A 10,567-nucleotide genomic window follows, 5' to 3' on the forward strand; every position below is an offset into this window, starting at 1 on the left:
TCCTAACCATTGGACCACTACCAGGGAATTCCCTACCTTGAACTCTTTATTGGGTAAATTGCTTATCTCCACTTCACTTAGCTCTTCTTCTGGGGTTTTATCTTTTTCCTTTGTTTTGAAAATATTCCATTGTCACCTTATTTTGCCTGATTCTCTGTTTTTATTTCTATGTATTAGGTAGGTCGATTATGTTTCCTGATCTTGGAGAAGTGGCCCTATGTAGGAGACATCATATAGGGCCCAGCAGCACACTCACCTCTGTTCACCAGAGCGATATGCTCTAGGGGGTGCCTGCTTTATGAGCTGTGTAGGCCCTTCTGTTATGGCAGGGCTGACTTCTGTGGGCATGCTGGTAGGCTTGGTTGGCCCCCAGCCCAGTTGGTTGCCAAGCGCTGCCTAGTGCAGAGCCTGCTGGTTACTGGTGGGCAGGACAGGCCCCAGGACTGGTGCTGGCCCACTATTTGGCAGGGCCCAATCCTGGGCCCTCTTGTGGGCAGGGCCAGATCCTAGGGTGGCTGGGGGCTTGGGAGGAAAGGGGTCTACAGCTACTACTGGCCTGCTGGTAGATGGGGCTTTATCCTTGTGTGGTTGGCTGCTTGGCCTGGGGCTTCCCAGGACTAGTGCTGACTGGCTGGTGGGCCGGGCCTGGTCCCTGCGCTAACAGGCTAGAGGGAGGATTCCAAAATGGCGCTTGCCAGCACCAGTGTCCTCACGATAGAATGAGCTCCCAAAAAAGGCTGCTGTTAACACCTGTGTCCCCAGGGTGAGTCCCAGTTGCCTTCTGCTTGTTTAGGAGGCTCTCCAAGATCAGCAAGTGGGTCTGACCCTGTCTCCTTTCAGGTTACCACTTCTGCCCCAGGTCTCAGAGCATGTGAGATTTTACATGCACCCTTTAAGTGGATTTTCTGTTTCCTATGGGGCTTCAGTTCTCCCAAATGCAAGCCCCACTGGCCTTCAAAGCCAGACATTCTAGCAGGCTTGTCTTCCTGGTGCAGGATCCCCAGCCTGGGGAACCCAATACTCAGACCTCTCACTCCTTGGGGGGAATTTCTGCAGTTGTGATTATCCTCCCATTTGTTGGTTGCCTACGTTGGGAGTATGGTTGTTGACTATGCCACATCTCTGCCCTTCCTACCCGTCTCTTTGTGGTTCCTTCTTTATATCGTTGGTTGTAGAAGATCTCTTCTGCTAGTCTTCTGGTTGTTCTCATCGATAGTTGCTCTGTAAATAGTTATTTTGGTGTGCCCATGGGTGGAGGTGAATTCAAGGTCTTCCTACTCTACGATCTTGGCCACTCCTCCCAGCCTTTTCTTTTAACCTTTGTTCTCTGAAACATTTCAATGGAGTTTATTTTAAGCAACTTTCATTCAGATAGTCAACAGAATGACAGATGTTTCCCTATAAAACAAAATATCTTTTGAAACTATAATGAAGGAACAGAGCTTTTCTCATTTTCTTTTTACATTTATAATTCAAGGAGGTTTGTGAAACTCATTTATTTTAGGTATTGACATCTTCACTACTTACTATTGGAATATGAAATTTCCACTTTGGTTTTTGTAACAACAGACCAAGCATGAATTGGGCCCTTGGGATTAAAATCAAATCTCTACTTAGAAATTAGAGATTCAGACACCATTATCACTGGGCTTTATCAGTAGACTTAACATGGCAACTTGGAAATAAAAGCCTTCTTTCTATCTTCTGTATAGCATTTAGGAATTTTAAGTTTCTATGTCAGTTGTAAACTGGGTTATCTGGCTTTTGTCCTATCCCTCCCCTGTTTATCATTAGTACTTATCTCTCACAGAAGAATATACAAATGTATTTTAACACATTATTGACTCGGGGATTTTTGCAGAAACGAACGCCTGTGGCCAGCGATTTGTTATGTAAGTGAATATTGAAACACCCACGTTTGAGTAAATATCAACTTTTTTTGCACTTAATGTATTTTTTTAAATAAATTTATTTATTTGTTTATTTTTGGCTGAGTTGGGTCTTTGTTGCTGCGCGTGGGCTTCCTCTAGTTGCAGCAAGCGGGGGCTACTCTTCGTTGTGGTGCACGGGCTTCTCACTGCGGTGGCTTCTCTTGTTGCGGAGCATGGGCTCTAGGCGTGCAGGCTTCAGTAGCTGTGGCTCGCAGGCTCAGAGTGCAGGCTCAGTAGTTGTGGCGCACGGGCTTAGTTGCTCCACAGCATGTGGGATCTTCCCGGACCAGGGCTCAAACCCGTGTCCCCTGCATTGGCAGGCGGATTCTTAACCACTCTGCCACCAGGGAAGCCCTGCACTTAATGTATTTATTTGAAACTTTGTACATGTCTTACTAAAGCATTCTAATATTTCATTAGAGTGTGATAGGCAGTATAGCAGTGAACTCTGTGCAGGGGAACAGAACATCTATTACAAATATACTGTGTTTCACTGCACTTTCCCCTAGAAGAGCAGACTCTACACTTTCTGGCGGCATTTTTTTTTTTAGTCCTGTGGGTATTATTTCCTCTAGAATATGTGCTTTTACCTGATAGTCAACAAGGTGGATCTTTGTGGGGAGCTCTTTTAGAAATGCCACAAGAAAGACCAGGTGCAGGACTACCACTACATTCACCAGAATGGTCACTTACCCATTCTCTAGCTACTGCTAACAAAAATTGCTTGTAAGTCATTTTATTCTGTGCATTAATGCTACAATTAATTTTAAATGCATTGAGTAAACCACAATTACTCAAATAGAAACCCACTTTCTTACACCATTTTTGAGTTTTTCAGAGGATATTGAAGTTTGCCAGATACTGACCGGATTGATCAACTCCTTTAATATATTTATTATACTGTAATATTCAGGTGGGCTTAGTTATCTGATGGCCAGTCCTCCTGTCTTCCTTTCCTGTAGATGCTGTGGAGGCATCATGAATAGTTGTCACTGTGTGGACTAGCCTCTTGTCTTTCCATAAGAAGAATCACTTCTCCCGTCCATAAGAATGTCATTTCTCCCCCTGTAGATTTTTAGATTTCTCCTTTAATTGGTTTGGTAGACCACGATTCTCTCTTATAATCCCACAAACTCTGGTTTTATTTTTCAACAATATTTTAGATGGGCCACACTGTTTTAATAATTGTCTTGGTAAATATGGTGCCACGAACCAAGGTGATTGTAGGACCGATAATAGTTTCTTGCACTTTCTTTCCTTCACCCATGTAAATCGCAAGGTTGCATATATATCCAGTTTCACTTTTGCTAACCATCCTGACCAAAGTTCCATATTTTGTAAGTTTTCCGTGATTATAGGTTTTGAATCTGAGTCATTCTATCCATTTTATCATTGCCTCCTCAAGTGATAGCTCTTGTTTGGGTATATAGATCAATTGAAATTTTGGTAGAAAATAATCCAAAAAAGTTTTAACTTTTGAAATTCTGTCTGCAGGAAGTAGAGTTTCCGAGTTATCGTTAAAGTGAAGAAATATCATTATTTGTTCGAACCTTCTTCTTGTCATAATCTTTGGAAAGATAGGTGTTTCAAGTAAGGGATCAGTCGACCAATATTCTTTCCAGTGTGACTTTCTTATTTGTCCCATCAAAATTATTAATCCAAGAAACTTCATCATGTCACTATTGGTTACATCTGTCCATTTTAAAGCCCTATACTTTTTATAGGATTTTTCATTCTGTGTACGATACAAGTTTGTTTGAGAAGCGACCAGCTTCAAAAAGCTGTTACCAAAAGTTAATTCTGTTATTTCACTAACACTTTGTGGGTTGTTACATTAATAGTTACATCTAACACATCTGTAAAACCTTCTAATTTTCGTGCAATGTTGTCTTCAATCCACTCTTCTGTAGAAGCAAAGGAGCATTCTCTAGCACCTTGAGTTTCATTTTCACTTTCCTTATCAGAATCAGTCACTAAGGTTTTTTATCTTTTTGTTGGTCTGATATTCACATCATCTAAATCAGAACTACATTCTGAAGAACTGTCGTCTTCTGAGACGCTAGTATATATGTCGCTCGGACAATCAGAAAAAGTATCTGCATAAAATTCACTGAAAAATTCTTCACTCAAAATTTCACGATGCATCATTTTTGAAAATTTTATGGTAGTAAACCTGCATTTATAATATACACAAGGTTGGAACAAAAACCTAATGGAGCAAAATGTGAATGATAATGACAATCGTAAGCTGTCCTTGATCAATTTTAAGCTCTAACAACTTCGCATGGTGATGTTAATTGTATCACTCTCTAAAAACGTATTGATACGTCTCTGGTCAATGACATTTGGGTAACAAAAGACGTATTAATACATATCCAGTCAATAATCTGTTAAAATATTGATATTCATATTTTTGTATTACCATTGATTAACATGAATAGGGGTTAATATACAAAGCAAAGCAATTTAAAAATTAATTATTGGGGTCATCTTAACCCTACTTATATCAAGATTTGAATGAATCAATGGCTAAAGTTTATTACTTCCATTAAAACTTTAAGACTAATCAGGAAGTAGTAGTGTTTTTATTTCTACTGTTTTCATAGAATGTAAACATACATTTTTCAATTCTGTTAATCATGGAAAATTCTAAATCTCTTACAAAAGTAGATAGACTAGCCTAATGAAACCCCATATACTCATCACCCAATTTCAACCATTGTCAACCCATGGCCAATTTTGTTTTACCCATTTCCCCCCTGCCCTCTTATTTTGAAGCAAACCTCAGCTATCATTTCATCCATAAATACTTTAGTAAAATATACCTTTTTAATCTTACCATCTTCCACAGCAGCAGTTTAGTGCAGTAAACATTTGTCTTGTGCCTCTTGTTTAGAAGGTAGACAATAAACATACTATAGTGATTATTAAAATGAGAAAGAAATAGCCACTCTCCTAAACAAACTTATGGTATAATGGGAATGGGGGAAGATAAGTGTTCATTAATTTGGTCTTCCTTGATGATAACAAGTGTTATTAAAGTATTAAAAAGTCAGATTTTTTTAATGCCCATAAAATGGGTATTTTATGTTTCTAACAATGTGAGCTGATATGAATTATAAAGAAAGTTTTTTATCCTTTAATGCCACTGTGATGACAAATGAGATTGAGAAATGGTGTTAAATATTTTTTAAGTATTTAAATTTCCTTATTTAACTTAATTTCTTGATAACAGTTTTTTTCTGGTGCATACACTGTTTCAAAGAATGATTTTATGTGACATAAACAGATATTCAATACCTACCAGATATTTTTTCTTAGCTGCTGTTTCTACTACTGAAGAGCCTAAAAGTCCCTGAGGCAATTTCTATACTGAGGCTGATTTTACATGAAAGAGCTTTGCTCTAAAAGCATTTCCTTTTGAGTTATCTCTGAATTCACAATTGTTATCAGTGGAACCATGGAACTAATAGTATATAGGCTCTTGGGTCCATGTCAACTGGCCGCTTGAGTACAGGATCCCCGGACAGCTAGGAGATCTGTGGCAACGAGCAGGTTCAGCTGGAAAGGGCATATTTCTACCCCAGAACCTGTTCAAGTTGCCCTTTCCTCATCACTGCACATATAATAACTCCAATGAAATGTTAAAAATGTTGCTGCTTTGTTTAAGAAAAAAATGTGTATGGAGTGTGTGGAAGAAAAAAAGCTGTATGTTCCTTATTTCACCAGTATTGGTTAAAAATTTTTTTTATATTTATGTATTGCTACAGTAACCTCATGTCAGGAAAACATTTATTTCATACATTTTTATTAACTCTTAATCATTGTACAAATAGGTTTCAAACTGAAATTCAGACGGTGAATAAACAGTTCCCATGTGAGCCATTCAAATTTTTGGAGCCAACTTTAAGACTAGAGTATTGTGAAGCATTAGCTATGCTTAGGGAAGCCGGAATTGAAATGGGAGATGAAGAAGATCTAAGGTTTGTTTCTCTTTGTGATTTTTTAAACTTTAGTAATTAGATTTAAGATACAAAAGAATAAATGTATTGATGAGTAATGTTTTTCTCACCCAGTTGATAAACTTCAATTTTATTAATTTTGGTATATAGTATGATGTTTGTTTTGTTCAATGTGTGATCTGAAATAAAATGTTACGTTTAATGTGGTTTGCCTAAGCTTCAGTATTTTTGTTTATAAACACCATTTTTGTGCATTTTCCCCCCTGCTTCATATTTGTAATGCTTTAAAGAAAATATAGGGCCTTTTGCCTGTGATTTTATCATCTAATATGTGAACTCTCTTTCTAAATCAGTGGTGTTAGAGGGGATAGACAACAGCCTAAATCTGTCCCCATACAGGATTAGGGTATGAAACTTTTAAAGATCTCTAAAAGTTATACAAGTCACTGATCTTTGATATAACTGTATTATATTATCTAAATTCAGGTCAAACAATTTATAATTTTGAAATTAATTATACAGTTTAATAAAGATTGGAGATTTCTGTCTACTTATGTTTTATTCAAGGGTTCTTAAGTTAAAATATTTAAGCCAACACAATAATTCATATCAATATAGTAAGGAAGAGAGGGTTATTATTTTTTTTTAGGGTTTTTTAAAAAACATATTTCACCCAAAACCCTTCATTTACTTTTATTTGTTTAACAAATATATGTGTGTGTGTGTACACATATGTATATATATTGTTTTAATCATCCTGTACATTGCTAGATGACATTTTAAGGAAAACCATAAATTCTATAATTACTTGAAGTTGGATAATATTTTTGTAAGTATTTTGGAAATTTTTCTTAAATAGGATAGAACTTAAAGTAGCAAAGTCCTGGCTATAGAAATGTAATTGGTTTCTATATACACTGTTACATTTTACTTGGAAATACTGATTTATGTTTTATAAATCTTTGATAAAGAGTAAAAAAGGAGAGACCGTTTTGAAGTAGAACCATTTAATGGCAAGAGAAGCCTATGTTGGTATAGTAAACTTTCATTATCTGTAATTGCAGGACACTACTTCATCCATGCTATTTATGAATCAGTGAATTGCTAAATTCTATTTATACTTTTATTTAAATATTATTGAGCAGCACCTACTAACTGTACCAGGTGCACTCATAAGTGGTTTCCAGTAGTAGTTGCCTTTTTAAAAAGGAGCAGAATAGACAACTGTGTATTTTGGCTAAATTTTTTATCCTTTGAGAACTTCAAATAGAAGAGGTTCCTTATTAACTTAAAACTCTTTTAAGTTGCTGTTTGATCTTCAAACATCTGATTTCCTCTTTCTTTTTCAGTACACCAAATGAAAAACTGTTGGGTCGTTTGGTAAAGGAAAAGGTAAGGACTCTTGTACATGCTGGATTTCTTTTTATAAATTTGAAACATACCCTGGAACTAGAGAACAGTTGCAAGGGGGGCTAATCTTCCTAGAATGGTAATACTCCAGAATAAATAAAAACCAAGGGGGATAATATATTTTTTTTAATTCTTAGAAAAATAAAAAGTATTCAGACAGGCTTTGCCCAAATGGTATGATTAGCTCAGTATTTGATTTTTGTATGAGTTGTACTGAGGTACCTCTAAAAGTGATGTCTAGGTCTGATTGTCAGATTAGTTAGAGAGGACCTCAAGATGATCTTAAATTATTTAGAAATGGTCTTCCCTGACTACCCTTGCTAATTCATGGGACTAGAGGGTGAATGAATTTCCTTTATGCCTCTTACATGAAAGCTACTTTCCTATCTCATTTTCTAAAATTCCAAAGAAGAGAAAAGCTAAACTTAGTGTGATCTTTAAAGAAATTAATTGTGTAATTGAATAAAAACAGTCCTTGAGCTCCTCCTGCTGGTTGCACTCAAAACTGTTCAACTGACTGGGGAACTAGCCTGTTTGTGAAACTGCATAGTACTGAGTTTATACCTTTAAAATGATGTTTCAGTGGGGCCATTTCTAATTTGTCAGCTCTATTGACATTCTCTCTATGCTCCAGTTTTAGGAAAAATGTTTAACATCAAAAGAGTTGAAACATGAATGGTTTAACTAAATGTAGATCACATATTCTTTCTAACAAAAGTGTCATAATTTCATGTTAATGTTATTTCAATTGTAGTTTTCATCTGAGAAAAACTACCAAATTAGTATCTAAAATATTAGATATCTAAGTGAAAATTTAAATTATTGGGGGGAATAATCAAGGTTTTTTTAGATGAATATAGTAAAAGACGTCAGTTTTCCCAAAATAATTTATAGATTTAATGTAGTTTTTGTAAAACCCAATGAGATTTGGGATAATTTAACAAAAATAGTTATAAAATGCATCTGAAAAACTAAATGAGCTAGAATTGCAATGCAAAAAAATGAAAATCAAAGAAGTTTATCACAGCATAATTTTCAATGGAGGAGAAATTGGAAAGAGATTACATGTCCAAAAAAAGAAAACAAAAAATGCATATTTGAACTATGATCGAATAGTCAACAGCTCCTAAAAATTAAGTATATTGGAAGAATTTATAACATCATGGTAAAATACTGTAGGATACAGGTTTTACTTGAAAGAAGCAGAATAGTTATTGTATATAGAGTGTAATTACAGTAATTTTGAAGAACAAAACTTATGTATAAAAAAAGACAGTTAATTGAAATGGTAGCCTTCTTTTTACTTTCATTAAACTTCTTAAAAATCTGTTTTAATCATATTTATTCTTTTTATAGTATGATACAGATTTTTATATTCTTGATAAATATCCATTGGCTGTAAGACCTTTCTATACCATGCCTGACCCAAGAAATCCTGTAAGTAATTTGATTTTAAATAACCTGTTTGGGGAAGAGGGAAAACTTTATTGTCACTGTGTCAAGTTGTACAATGGGAATAATGGTTTTCATTAGTAACTTGCAGTTTTGATGGACACGTTTTTATATGTATTGCTACTAGTTTCTGTCAGGTCAAAATGATACTGTGAAATTTGAATATTCTAGCAAATTAGTCCCCAGAACTTGTATTAAAAATAATTTTCATATGTTTTTTTAAAAACTTTATTATTATTATTATTTTTGTGGGGGGCTGTGTTGGGTCTTCTTTTCTGTGTGCGGGCTTTTCTCTAGTTGCAGCGAGCGGGGGCTACTGTTTGTTGCAGTGCGTGGGCTTCTCAATGTGGTGGCTTCTCTTGTTGCGGAACATGGGCTCTAGGCACGCGGGCTTCAGTAGTTGTGGCACAGGTGCTCAGTAGTTGTGGCACACAGGCTTAGTTGCTCCGCAGCATGTGGGATCTTCCCAGACCAGGGCTCAAACCCATGTCCCCTGCATTGGCAGGCGGATTCTTAACCACTGCGCCACCAGGGAAGTTCCTCGTGTCATTTTTAAAGATATATGAGGAAATAACACTATATAAACAACAAATAGTATTAATAGATTTGCAGACTTTACCAAATCATTTTATTATTGACCTTGAACTAAGAATTCACATTCTATCCTGGTAGTTAATCTAAATAATGTCTTGTGGCTTTTCATTGTTTTTCCTCTGCACTGGTTCCCCAACTTCAGTGGGCATCAGAATCACTTGGAGGGCTTTTAAACCACAGATTGGTGGGCCCCATCACCAGACTTTCTGATTAGTTGGTCTGGGGTGGGGCTTGATAATTGGTATTTCTGATAAGGTAATACTGAAGCTACCAGTCCAGCAATCACACTTTGAGAACCATTGGTTTCTTGAAAGACAAGGAAAGTAAGTTAAAACCCGATAAGGAATAGTTTGAGCTATGGTAAACTGATGTTCAATTTACTTTCCTTAAAATAATGGCGTTTTAAAAGTTAAAAAGACTAACACTTGTTGATAATTTGAAGTTCCAAAAGTGATCTCAAAATCATATCACACTTAAAAAATTCAGATGATAAAGTGAAATAAGAATCAGCACTACTTCTTAAAAGAAGATATAATGTTCTGATTTGTTGTTGGAAGGTGTGGGAGAAGGGGAGCATAAAATCTGATAGAGGCAAGGAAGAACTTATTTTTCATCCCTCACTAGTTTAATCCTGTTTTTGAGAAACAAATGTTTATTGGAGCAGGTTCCATCATTAATTGTAGGAAAAAATGGACTTGCTCTTCATGCAACAAAGGGTGTTTTTCCACATATGTGTGATAGGGTGATAGCCACTTGAGTGGTATTTTTTTGTTTGTTTTTCCTGCAGAAACAGTCCAACTCTTATGATATGTTCATGAGAGGAGAAGAAATACTGTCAGGAGCTCAAAGAATACATGATCCTCAGCTGCTAACAGAGAGAGCCTTACATCATGGAATTGGTAAACAACTTAAATATATTGAGGAGGGCCATGTATATTCTGAAAACAATAAATTTTAAAACCCTTTAAAGACTTTTCAGAAACAGTCATTTGTTTTAATCTTCATTGTACAGTAATTGCTTTTGCAATTTTTTTAAGCTAAATAAGATGATAAATTATGTGGGGGTTTTTTATGTTTGTTTTGTAGATTTGGAGAAAATTAAGGCATACATTGATTCCTTCCGCTTTGGAGCCCCTCCTCATGCTGGTGGAGGCATTGGTAATATTTCTTTATATTATGACAGTATTTCCAACCCAGATTTCATTTGTCAAAGTGTTC

General features: G+C 36.0%; 1 protein-coding gene across 1 annotated transcript in view; it reads left to right on the forward strand.

Moving 5' to 3' along the window:
• Nucleotides 1-10,567, forward strand: part of DARS1 (aspartyl-tRNA synthetase 1) — a 66,551-nt gene that overhangs the window by 53,528 nt on the left and 2,456 nt on the right. The window contains exons 11-15 of the mRNA XM_068545197.1: nucleotides 5,768-5,914; nucleotides 7,243-7,285; nucleotides 8,660-8,740; nucleotides 10,137-10,248; nucleotides 10,436-10,507. Coding sequence (XP_068401298.1) covers nucleotides 5,768-5,914; nucleotides 7,243-7,285; nucleotides 8,660-8,740; nucleotides 10,137-10,248; nucleotides 10,436-10,507 — 455 coding nt within the window. The remainder of the gene's footprint in view (nucleotides 1-5,767; nucleotides 5,915-7,242; nucleotides 7,286-8,659; nucleotides 8,741-10,136; nucleotides 10,249-10,435; nucleotides 10,508-10,567) is intronic.

This window comes from Eschrichtius robustus, chromosome 5 (assembly GCF_028021215.1).
Source record: "Eschrichtius robustus isolate mEscRob2 chromosome 5, mEscRob2.pri, whole genome shotgun sequence".
NCBI lineage: Eukaryota > Metazoa > Chordata > Mammalia > Artiodactyla > Eschrichtiidae > Eschrichtius > Eschrichtius robustus.